This window comes from Mesoplodon bidens (assembly GCF_964165515.1).
Source record: "Mesoplodon bidens genome assembly, chromosome: 14".
NCBI lineage: Eukaryota > Metazoa > Chordata > Mammalia > Artiodactyla > Ziphiidae > Mesoplodon > Mesoplodon bidens.
The window spans coordinates 30,444,321-30,457,430 of NC_138170.1; the positions used below are offsets into that span (position 1 = coordinate 30,444,321).

At 45.1% G+C, this 13,110-nt stretch overlaps 1 protein-coding gene across 15 annotated transcripts in view; it reads left to right on the top strand.

Annotated features, from left to right (window-relative positions):
* The window catches only part of AAK1 (AP2 associated kinase 1), a 169,252-nt gene that overhangs the window by 84,274 nt on the left and 71,868 nt on the right, over nucleotides 1-13,110 (top strand). For all 15 annotated transcript variants that reach the window (XM_081254484.1, XM_081254494.1, XM_081254495.1 and 12 more), the window contains exons 4-5: nucleotides 1,882-1,990; nucleotides 3,699-3,841. In XM_081254484.1, coding sequence (XP_081110610.1) covers nucleotides 1,882-1,990; nucleotides 3,699-3,841 — 252 coding nt within the window. The remainder of the gene's footprint in view (nucleotides 1-1,881; nucleotides 1,991-3,698; nucleotides 3,842-13,110) is intronic.

Consider the following 13,110-nt stretch of genomic DNA (forward strand, 5'->3'; position numbering starts at 1 on the left):
CCCTTTAACAGTGCTCCTAATTCCTTCCCTTTTCTACCTGCAGGACTGTTCGCTCAGTTATCCTCATGCTCTCCTGTATCTTAAAGCACCTTTTTGTCCTGGCTCCTTTCACTCTCCAGTGCTCAATCCTCTCCCATCCTAAACATTCTTTCCCTCAGTGCTGCTCCTCTTTTAAGCTCAAAACGTCCTGAAAGAATCTCCTGTAGCCACTGGCTCTGCGTGTTCCACTCCCATTCTTCACAAGTCCAGCTCCGTTCTTACTTCACTTTATTCCTTTTACAAAACTGTTCTTGCCTAGATCTCCAGCGACTTCCCAGTCGCCAGTAGAAGCAATCACGTCTTTACCTTTGGTCTACGTTTCTGAGGCAATAGTCATTCTTAGTCCTACACTCAGAGGAAAGTTCTAAGGAATTTTAACTTGGATGCTCAGAGTTCAGGTGTGTTGGTTTGATACTGTGAGGCTTCCTTTTGTTTTAATCCTTTCAGATTAAAAGAGACCATATCACTTTGAACTCTGAGTCTCCAGTTAGTGTGGTGGTGGCTCAAGTTGCCGCATTTGTGTGCTGACTCTTACAGAACCACATTTTCCACCTCCTTCCTCCCATTTCTTTTATTAAACAAAGTAAAACAATTTATTAAAACTAGTTAAAAAATAAAACCTTGGGACTTCCCTGGTGACGCAGTGGTTGAGAATCCGCCTGCCAATGCAGGAGACACGGGTTCAAGCCCTGGTCCGGGAAGATCCCACCTGCTGCAGAGCAACTGAGCCCGTGCGCCACAACTACTGAGCCCGCATGCCACAACTACTGAGCCCACGCGCTCTAGGGCCTGCGCGCTGCAACTACTGAGCCCGCGTGCCTAGAGCCCGTGCTCCGCAACAAGAGAAGCCACCGCAATGAGAAGCCCGTGCACCGCAGCAAAGAGTAGCCCCCGCTCGCCACAACTAGAGAAAGCCCGCGCGCAGCAACAAAGCCAAACAGCCAAAAATAAATAAATAAATAAACGTATTTTAAAAATAAAATAAAACCTTACTTTGTGCATAAATCCCGTTACCCAACTTGCTCGGTTTTTGCTCACTAATGACCTTAGATTTTGAACATCATCATTACAAAGATTTGCCTCTATGGATGTTGAAATAACCAGACCGAGGGATGAGGCAACTTCCAGTGTCTAAATGGGTCCTGACACATGGGAGGTGCTCAATAAGTATTCGTTGAAAAATTAATTCCACAAGCAGCTCTGAGAGATGCAGTTCCAACCGGAGAGCTGGAAACATAACCCATCTTATATCCCAGTTGGTTGGCTTGAAAGGCTTAATTGTGAGCAAAATGCCTAGGTCTGGATGCCATTGTAGTCCCTTCAAAACTTTAAAAAGCAGTTATTCTTTTCATATATTTCCTAGAGGGAGAAAAACAGTATGAATAGTTTAAAAGTCAAGTTGAGTTCACTTGTGTTCCTACAACCAGGAAAAAAATCTGTTTCATTTTTCTGAATTAAAAATTCACAGATTTAAATAGTTCATGCTGTCGCTCTCCTGTTAGCCCCTCTGCGGTGTTTCCAGAGATGGGAGTCTTTGCTTCTGGTTTATATGGAGCACTGATGCCGTGAGCAAGTAGGCACCGTGTGTGCATTTGGTTCTAGAATTTAGTTCAGGAGAGCATTATGGTTTAGAACGGTTGCAGAATTGCTGTTGAAGAGCTGACCGTGAACCTCAGAGACCAGCGGAAACCTGCTCTTGACCCTGCCCCTTAGTCTTGTCTCTCGTCACTGTTAGTGTTGTCTCTGTGTATTGAAGTTATCTGGGCTAATGGAAAAGCCTGGCTCGTTCTATCTCTACTGGTGTCTGTAACTGATAATTTATTTCTCAACTCTTCTTTACAGAGGGACCTGTCGGGGCACAAGAACATCGTGGGTTACATTGACTCCAGTATCAACAATGTGAGTAGCGGTGACGTGTGGGAGGTGCTCATTCTGATGGACTTCTGCAGGGGTAAGTATACGCGCCATACCTTAAGCTCTCATTTCTCCAGCACTTTGATTGTCAAGGGTGTGGGGTCATTTCAGTTAATGTGCACTGTACTCTAACGTATGTTGTTCCAGTTTTAAAGATTGGAAAACTAAGAGGCTAAAAGATACAGAGCCTTCTGTCACTTCTTGGTTATTCTTACAATGGCGAGTATCAGTGGCACAAATAACTCAGAGCGGTAGATAATACAAAACTCTACTCTTGTTAGGTTTGGGAAGGTTTGGTGCTTGTATATGAACGCGAATGTATGAGAATGAGAATGAATATGTTCTTTGTGATGCTTTAAAACAAATGATGAAGGCACATAATAAAGACCCAACTCCAGATAGACTAAGGGAACAATTCAGCTTCCCTCACTCGTGTGTTCTCTTCTCCACCCGCACCACCATCCTTGCATTAGGGGGTCAAAGAATCCTTTTCGTCTAATGGAAATGACCCTGCTCTTCTTGCTGGAGATCTGTGATTGCCAGGAAGGCTACATTCAAATGATGCTGCCCTTAAGAGTAGAGTCAAGTAGTCGAAAGCTCAGAGTTTCAAGCAGTATTTATCTTGGGAAACCCAGGCTGTAGCATGAATTTATTCGGAGTTGACTGCATTTCATACAGCTGTTGTTTGGAGGTTTGGCTTTTTTGGTCTAAGCCACTGTCACTCACGTTCTTGGGTCATCGTCTCACCGTTCGGTGCCCAGTTTTGTAATCACCCTTAGTTCCACTAACACGTTCCTTGCCTTTAGAGATACTGTCCATAAATTAAATATGTTAGTAATGCTTCAAATGTGATGTTAACCGATAATTTCAGCCTTCGCTGTAACAGCTGTTAACCTGATTTTGTAAAATACTACCACATTTCGGGGCTTCCCTGGTGGCGCAGTGGTTGAGAGTCCGCCTGCCGATGCAGGGGACACGGGTTCGGGCCCCAGTCCGGGAAGACCCCACATGCCGCGGAGCGGCTGGGCCCGTGAGCCATGGCCACTGAGCCTGCGCATCCGGAGCCTGTGCTCCGCGACGGGAGAGGCCACAGCAGTGAGAGGCCCGCGTACCGCAAAAAAAAAAAAAACAAATACTACCACATTTGAACTTGACAGTTTGTCTCCTGCTCTTCCTTTTTGGACAGTAAAATGTTTAGAGACGAGGCAGTAGGAGAGTCCAGGGAGCTGGATAATTTTCTAAGCAAGGTCGTCAGTCTTTCGGTCCTAGAGATTAAATGTTGGTGTAGCATTTCTGCAGACCAGGCAGCAAGCAGTAAAGCCAGAGAGACCAAGCTGTTCCTAAAATACAGACCATCAAACTGCCTTCTTCCTCCTCCCGGGGTCTATTGTGCAATCTGACTCTTACTAAAAGATACAGCAGATTGAACCTGTGCCCTCGTCCAATGCACAACAGGGACAGTATAACCAGGCAACTCGAGCCAGGACCATATTGTCAGTTCTGCTACTAATCTTGAAGACAGAATGAGGGCAGCTCACATCTGGCTGCTTTATATAATGAAGAAACTGTTTTGACGCCATAGAAAACAAGTCCCAGGCTGGGACTCAAGATACCGGGGTTTAGTCCTGGCTCAGCCAGTGATGGGCCGAGTCCAGGTTGCTCCTCTGTGGACAGCCTTTCATTCTCGTGGATAAGTGATGGGTCTGAATGTTTATAACCTTTCCTCTGCTCTGCACCCCTCTCAGGAGGCCAGGTGGTCAACCTGATGAACCAGCGCCTGCAAACAGGTTTTACAGAGAATGAAGTACTCCAGATATTTTGTGACACCTGTGAAGCTGTTGCCCGCCTGCATCAGTGCAAAACTCCTATTATCCACCGTGACCTGAAGGTAACAGATCACCATTAAGTGCATTCATTAAGTGCATTCTTATGGAGTATTTTCTGTCTGCCCCAGGAATGAAGTAGATGTTATGGGGATGTGAGAAAAGCGTAAGGCATGGTACCAGATTCTAAGCTTACATTCTGCTTGGGGAGAGAAAGTACAAAGAAAAAAATAAATAGCAGAACAGTACAGTACAATATAGCTATCAATTTCATTAAGTAGCTTTCAGAAATTCTTTATAACCATCAAATGCCTGAACACATCTTTTTTGTTTTTCCTGATAAACTCCCAAATTCACTTTTCCAGGGTCAGAAAAAGTAATATGCTAATTTGAAATTTATAAACAGTGGTGCTTGATCTTTAAAGTCTATTTCATACTTTGTAAAATCCATTAATTGGTGATTTTAAAAATTTGTCCTACTAATTACCATCCCCTTGCACCGGGCCTTTCGTACTGTAGTCACTTGACAATGTTCGTTGAATGGAATTGGCACCCAGTTAGGATTCACTAGCATCTCTGGAGCACTGACAATGTGCCAGGTATTCTGTTAGACACTTTATGTGCACTGTCTCTTGGGAGGGAGACATTCTTCTTTGCATTTTATGTTTGGGGAAACTCAGGAGCTGAGAGGTTATGTGATTTGACTAAGGTCATGTAACTAGGAAGGAGCAGTACCAGAATTTGAATCCAGCTCTCCTGATTCTAAGTTACAATTTCTTTTCATTATACGTATGTTTCGAGAAACATGCTTCATGGCTAATATTTGCATCACTGTCTCCTAGTGTGCTTGTTAAGTGCAGGCTACTGGGTTCCCTGTTGAATCTTTTGGGCTATAATTTTTGTGATGGTGCCAGGGAAGCCCAGGAGTTTTTATCTTAGGCACCCCAGGTGGTTTTTGTATATTATAAAGTTTGAGGATCATAGCCGCATACTAGCATTTCTGTTCTGAGGGTGTTTTTTAGTTTATTTGTTTGTTTGTTTTCTTTAAGATACCATAAAATTCACTCTTTTAAAATGTACAATTTGGTGGATTTTAGTATATTTACAAGGCTGTGCAACCATAACCACTGTCTAATTCCAGAAAATTTCATCATCCCCCCAAAAAAACCTGTATTCATTAGGGGTCACTCCTCATTCTCCACTTGTCCCAGCCCCTGGCAACCACTAATCTACTTTCTGTTGCTTATTCTGGACATTTCATCTAAATGGGCTTGTATAGTGTGTGACCTCTTTCACAAGCATAGTGTTCTCAAGGTTCATCTATGTTGTAGCGTATATCAGTACTTCGTCCCTTTTTGTTATAACATTCCATTTTGTGGATATATCACATTTTGTTTATTCAGCAACTGGTGGACGTTTGAGTTGTTTCTACTTTGGCTATTATGAATAAGGCTACTATGAACATTCATATACTAGTTTTCATGTGGGCATATGTTTTCAGTTCGCTTGGGTACATACTTAGGAGTGGAATCGCTGGGTCATATGGTAACTCTAATTGTTTCAGGAACTGCCACACTGTTTTCCAAAGTGGCTGCACTGTTTTACAACCCACCAGCAACATATGAGGTTTCCGATTTCTTCACACTAACCTACCACTTGTTATTGTCCTATTTTATCTTCCCACCCTAGTGAGTGTGAAGGCTCCAACAGCCTTGGACAGCCTTCTCCAGTGTGCCTCTGCCCACAGTCAGCCCCTTTTCTGAGTGGAGCGAGGAGGATACATCTCAGTGAATATTATGAGCCTCACATCGTACAAGTACATAGTTCTGTGGGGACAGTGCAGATGCAACATTGTTCCTATGCTCATCATGTTAAAGGATTGGTGAGAGAATGTAAATGAAATATTGGGAATTAAAACCTGAATAAGTGAAATACAAAACTTTATAGAACAAAGTGATGAATGGAAGAGATTCAAATGGCTTAATATGTGGTCAGATAGTGGGATCTGGCAATGGTGATTGGAGCCTTCTGGAAAAGTCGGATTTTGAAGGACTGGTGGGATATGGGTGGTCACAGAGAGGATGAAGGGCATTTCAGGCAGAGAGCAGGGCCCGAGCACTGCCGAGAGAAGGGAACAAGAAGGCATTTGAAGGTGAGGAGATAGGTAAGGGCTTGGTACCGGGCCAGTTACAGACCAGGCTAGAGTGACTGCAGGCCACTGCTCTAAGAATGTAATGACACTTTATTTTTTTTATTGAAATATAGTTGATTTACAATGTTGTATTAGTTTCAGGTTTTGACGGTTTATTTCTGGTTGCCTTAACCATGAGTGAAATTCTTGGGCATGTTAGCATGTATTGCAAAATAGGCAGTGGTACCAACATTTTAGGACCTGACCTTTCTTCCTGCCACCTGCCTTGGAGAAGAGTTCATGAGGGGCAAAGAAAAGGGGGAGAAGTGTGGCCCAGCTGCACCAGCACTGCTTCTGTGACCCGTATGAGCTCAGGTTTCTCCAGAACCCCATTCTCCCCCCAGGTCAGATGGGGTTCGATTTCATATTGGAACTCAGATTCTATAGCACAGTAACTTGTACCGACTGTATTGTAAGCTCTGTGAGTGATGAGCGTCCTTCATGTTGTCCGATGCACAGGGCACATTTCTATCCCTGTCTCGTTCTCCTGCTTAGGGCATTTGCCTCCTCTGTGACTGTCTCTCCCCATGACCCCTGTGCAGCGTGTTCTCCCGGGGCCCTCAGCTTCCTTGGTTGCTCTTCTTATCACTTAGCCTCAGAGCCTCAGCTTCCTCGTCTGTGAGGTGGAGACAACAGCGCCAGCCTTGTTAGGGTCAGGGTGAGGCTAAAGGAGAACATGCGTGTCAGTGTGCAGGCGTATCCTTGGCGTACAAAGTCCTGGGCGAGCACCCAGGGAGGTGAGAGCAAGGGGGAGACCAAGAGGGACATGGAGCATCCTTTTAGAGAGTGCTACTCCCATGCGAAACAAAATCTTCCTTTATTGTAACTTTTTTCAACATCTGTTGGATTAAACGAGGCCTAAATGATAATCATTTCATACCTGTAAATAGCACCTGCCCAGTTTACCCATTCCCAGTGGATCAGTGCTGCTGTGAGGTGGTGGAGAGGCGTCACCCACGATGGGAACCTGAGGCACAGAGCTCAGTGTCTTGCCTGGGGACACGGTCGGGGGTTTGTCTCAAGCAGCCAGAACTGCTCTGAACAGCCTGTGAGATGTCTCAGCAGAGAAACTCGGAGCAAACTGGAATCTGAGGGTAAGGCTGGGGTACAAGCGAGTGGCTGCCACGCTCTCCTCCTCAGCCCCTGCCCTTTGCCCCTCCGTCACCCAGGGCAGGGCACACAGTAATGGTGTTCAGTCAGTATTGAAGACCATCGGGTGTGCTGCTGGTTCGCCAGTAGTGGTTCAGGAGACTTTGTTTCCCTTTCTCCTTGACCTTGGAAATAAGGAGTGTAAATAGGGGCCCCTGGGAGGAGGCCTTGTTGGTGATTGTTCTAGAGGAGTCCTGTTGCTGTTGGTTTTAGTCGTTGACTCCCGGTTGTTTTGCGGAAGCTTTCCCAAATTCCCCAAATCTTACACTCATTGCCATCTGGATGCTTTTGTTAGCATGTTAGATCCTGTTGACTTCTACTACTGTGTGCTTGGTGGGCAGTCACATTGCCTGCTGCACTGCCAACTTCCTAGGCAGGCGTGAAAAGTCCCCTTGTGCTTCCTGTTTGCCCTGGCTCTGTCATTGTGTCACAGGGCCTTGGCCACTCTGAGCTCCCTGTCATGGCTAGAACCAGCCAGCACAGTCCTAGCAGTAGCCAGAGCCAAGAAGTCCTTTGTTGTCCTCTTGGCCAGAGAACGTGCTGGTGGCTGGTCTCCCGGTTGCCTCCCTGTGAGCGAGGTGTCCCTTGGCAACCAGGCGCCTCGGGAGTAGTCTGTGGGGCACAGGAGGAAGCACAGGCCAGGCCGGCTGTAGGGCCCCGTGTTGAGCCAGCGTCACCCTCTGCAGGGGCCAGCTTGGTCACACGCAGAACTGAGAAAGGGCCCTCTTGCCCTGCCTACCACGTGTGTGGTCTTTCTTGCAAGTTCCAGAGGGGAAATAAGCTGAAAGCGGTCCCTGTCCTTAAGCAGCTTATGTTCTAAAAATAACCATGACAGAAGTTCTGGTCTTTATTGAAAGTCTCTCCTCCAGGACATAGTTCTAACATTTTCATTATTTCCCCCATTGTTTAATTGCCGTCTCTCTGAAGAATGATAGAGGTCATTCCTGCAGATCATGGGGTGTCCTAGACCTGGGACGGTCACGTTAGCCAGCCCTTTCTTTTTACCAACGGCGAAGCCTCTGCCCAGAAAGGCCGTGACCTGCACAGTGAATTCAGTGATCAAACCAGAACAAAGGCCAAGGTTGTTTACTCTCAGTTTGGTTTCTGTTTGTTTGGTTTTGCTGTATTTTACCATGATGTTTGTCCTAACATTTAAGAAAGGGGAAGAAAGGGTTAAGACTTAATAAGTACATTCTAGATTGAAAAAGTCCTGAATGTCTCCTCAGTTGTCAGAGAGGAGATATAGATCTCATGAAGTACAATAGGATGAAGATTCTTGTCCTATTTTTGGAGTCACAGGTTGGAAAACCTGCATGCATCTAATCCTCCACAACTTCCAGTGGTAAAAATTTAAACTCTGTGGCTGAAATGCCTGGATGCCGTATCTGCTTGGAATATTGTCAAGATGAAGAGGTCAGGAGGACGTGGCTTTCCAGACCCCTTAGCTAAAGCTGTGAGCAGAATTTGGGAGTGACAACTTTAATAACGCTCTTAGGCTGACAGGTTGGGAGTAAGGTCAGCAGTGTTAAACTCTCAATGAGCTGAAAGGTGGGCGGTTGTAAGTGATGGTAACCAGCGTCAGGCTGACTTCCTGAAGGGCTTGGCCAAAAACGAAGTCACCGTGCAGATTCTCTGAAGCTTCCAGAAGCTGGTGTATGAAGATCCAGTTGGTTCTTGACCTTCCTAAGCTCTTTGAATCTCTCTCGGCCCTGGTCATCTCACAGGTGGACGATGGTACCTGCCCTCATTGTTTCCTTTCTCTCACATCAGTGCAGCAGGGGAGGGTGAAGTCCCAGCGGTGTGGCAGCCTGAGCCCAAATCCCGCCCTCGCAGCCTTGTGACCTCAGACATGTTAGGTAACTGGACTCTGTTCTCTCGTGTGTTAAGACGGACAGTGAGGCTGTGTAAGAATTTCGTTAAATACTGTAGGTATGGGCTTCCCTGGTGGCGCAGTGGTTGAGAGTCCGCCTGCCGATGCAGGGGACGCGGGTTTGTGCCCCGGTCTGGGAGGATCCCACGTGCTGCGGAGCGGCTGGGCCCGTGAGCCATGGCCGCTGAGCCTGCGCGTCCGGAGCCTGTGCTCCGCAGCGGGAGAGGCCACAACAGTGAGAGGCCCACGTACCGCAAAAAAAAAAAAAAAAAAAAAAATACTGTAGGTAGAAGCGTACATGGGGCAGGGTTGAGCCTATATTAAGCTCTGTTAGTTGCTGATACCATTGTTGTTTATATCATCCTGCCCCTGTGCCTTCCTGTTCCTAGCTCCACTTATCTAAGTCCTGCACTTCCTCCAAGGCCCAGCATTATCTCATCTCCTCATTCATAAGAGCGCTAGCCCATAATATGTCCGGTCCCATGTTTTCAGTTTTCCGGTGCCCAGGATGGTGCTGCCCCAGCCACAAAGGCCTGCCTCTGTGCCTTAGACACCTCATGTGTGCTCCCACCTCTGCACCTTTATGCTGGCCGCTCTCTACTGGGAATGCTTGTCCCCGACGTGGTCCATGGCTGCTCCCCTCATCAGGGTGACTGTGCTGTTTATAGTAGCATCCTTCTTTATTTTACATACATTTAATCTGCTGGGGTTTTTTCCACAATATTTATCACTACCGGGCAGTTATACTTATTATTATTATTTTTTTAAATCATCAACTGGACTCTAAGCTCCATGAGAGGGACTTCCCTGGTGGTCCAGTGGTTAAGACTCTGCGCTTCCACTGCAGAGGACACAGGTTCGATCCCTGGTGAGCAAACTAAGATCCTGCAAGCCCTGCAGCATGGCCAAAAATAAAATTAAATTAAAATTAAAAAATAAAATAAGGGACCTCCTGGCGGTCCAGTGGTTAAGAATCCATGTTTCCACTGCAGGGGCACAAGTTTGATCCCGCATGCCATGCAATGTGGCCCCCCCAAAAAACCAAACCCTAAGCTCCACAAGAGGATGAACTTTGATTTGTTCACCGAGAAAAGTACTTGGCACGTAATAGGAGGTAGTAGGAGTTCAAATGTATTTCTTTAATAAAGGAATGATAACAATACCTATCTTACACGTGTATAGGGAGATTTACAGTTCATTCTCTTACTTGCTTCATAAGAACAGTGATAGAATTATTATCAGCTTTACTTTACAGATGAGAAACAAGCCCAAAGACGTTGGTCCAAGGCCAGACATCTAAAATAGTCCCTGAGGTCTTCTGAACCCCAGGTGCAGTGTGGTTGCCACGTGTCATGCTCTGTGTTAAGTGTTTTGTTGATGATGGTGCTGGCGATGATGCAGGCAGCAGCCATCTGGAGCTCCGAGGTCTTCACTGGTGTTACACAGGGACGGATAGAGAGAGGGCGGAGCTTGCAGCTACTGCTAAAGTGGCTGTGGCCAGGCGATCTCACCTTCGTAATCTCAACCGATCCTCCCGGTAGACTTGCACAGTAACCAAAGCAGGGATTATGCTTCTTCTCTGAATTGATAGTTCTTTGATATTGCTCAGGCTTTCCCTACATTGATATCTCTGGCTCCCCTGTGTATTTTTGTACACACCCTTAATTTTTAACTGGTTTTCCTGTAAATATAGTTTTGTACAATATTATCTTTGGGGGAGGGAGGGAGGCCAACTGGGGACCAGGTTAGATATAGTATAATTCCTGAGTTCTGTCAGTCTGGAACTAACCAGAAATACAAACCTAGTTTTTAAGGGGGGGGAGGGACAAAACAAAAAGCCCCGATGTGCATCATCTTTTATTCTGTCCTTTGTCTACTTAGCTTTCCTCCCTTCCCCAACAGTGATTTTGGTCCCTAGAACTACCTTGTTTGTGTTTTGATATGAATTCACTTTTCAGTTTTCTAGATTGTACATTCCAACATTAGAAGGAGAGAATCTGATTCAGGAAGGGACTGCACACATACAACAGGAGAAGCATGGTTTCACAGGCGCCCTGTAGGATGTATGAGGCCAGCAAGGAAGATTGTTGCTGAAAGATACTGAGTAAGGGATTTAGGGGTCCCTTATGTGTGTGAAATACTGGCCAGGTATTGTAGGAGACACATGAGCATAATATAATTATAGACCAGAGGCTGGCAAACTTCTCTGCAGAGGGCCAAAGAATAAATATTTCAGGCTTGTCAGCTATATAGGCTCTGTTTCAACTGCTTGACTCTGCTGTTGGAGCTTAAAAACAGCCATAGACTAGAGGGTAAGTAACCAGTGGGCATGGCTTGGTTTGGACGGAAGGTCTTTGTCATCCCTTCCTAGCAGTGGTAAGTTCTGTAGATTTTTGTAGGGCGGCCATGTAAAGTTCTACTGAGGAGTTATGGCTTGAGCAAGGCCTTGAAGAATGGCTAGGAGTTGACTAGTGGAGGGAGCAATTGAATAAAAAGACAAAGTAGTCAATATGGGGAATGCTTAGCAGACATTGAGCAAATCAGCCTGACTAGTATTTAGACACTTGGTTCCTCATTGACTAGGTTCCTAATTATAGGGACATTTCTGAACATAAGGAACTAAGATACCCCTGACCTTAAGCTTGTATCCAGTACATTGGGTGAGTGTAGTCATCCCTACCACGGTAGGAGGATGGGGATGGGGCGCTTGGAATAATTGTTCTGCTTCTAACCTGCTTCCTGCCCTGGCAGAAAGACAATTCCCTGTCCTCTAGAGTTGGATTGCCTAGGTTCACTTCCTTCCTTAATCACTGTGAGCCTCACTTTCTCTGTCTGTGTAACAGGGATTATTATTACATTGTTACTATGAGGATTGAATGAGATAATCCATGTAAAGTGCTGAGACAGTGGTAGTTGTATTAGTAAAAGCTCAGTAAATGGTAGCAGTTCTTTTTAAAACCTCTAAATTCGATTGGAAATATTAATGTTGCCTTGTTGGAATTATTTTAGATTCCTAAAGTGAGTATACGTTCAGGATAGCTTGACTGTTTCACTTGCTGTACATAGATTAAACTCATGAGCATTGTAAAAAGCTGTAGATGGTGGAAATATTTGCCTGACTCAGCCCTGTCTTCGGGGAACAAGTCTCCCCTAAGAATTCTTATTCACAAGAGCATATCCACGCAAGTTTATGGTCATAGTTCACACTGCCTGTGTGGCTAAAAATCCCAAGGTCAAAACTGTAAATTAAAGTGATTATAGGTTATTAGTGCCCCAGGTGCATAAGTGAATTATCTCTGGGAGAATAATAGACTTTAAACTCAGGCCTCCAAGGCTTCCCACAGATGAATTCCAAGGAACATGAGTTAACAACAATGACAAAACCCCTCACAGCAGTACCGTGAGTGACACTCAGTAGGAATAAGAAACAATAAACTACAGAGTCAGTTTGCAGCAAAGACTTTAGGTATTGGATTTAGCAGATACAGACTATAAAATAAACATTTTTATGGTATATAATTTTAGAATAATTAAAGTATAGAAGCAAGAGACATCATAATTGACAAGATATTTTTAAAAGGACTAGCAGTAATTGTAAGGTCCTGGGTATTTGGTGGCTCCTATCTTATTTCTGACAGACTGACACACACACACACACACACACACACACACACACACAGGGTGTTGTATGCATTTCTCTCTTTTAGTTTATTCCATTTAACCAACATTTTCTGTTCTAAGCACTATGTTAGGCATTGGTAGAGAAGACTACAAATATCTGTGCTTGTTCTTAAGGAGCTTATAGTCTACTCTTACCTTTGTTATCCAAAGGTGATCAGTCTTTGGAAGGCTGAAGACAAAAGGCAATGGAGACTACAGACTTACTGACCTAACAAGATTTTTTTGGCTGCCATTTTACTGCCCACGTATAGCCAGGTCTGTCCTCCAGCATACCAGTCAGCTCAATTCACCTATACCAAAAATTAATACATCATGAGTACAGTGGTGCCCACTGTTTTGGAGTTGTTATTTCTTTGGCAGTGTCCTTTGATACCAAGGATTTCACTAGGGTCTGGTCTTCAGAAGCTCCCTCCTACCCAGAACTCCTAACTCACTGCCCAAAG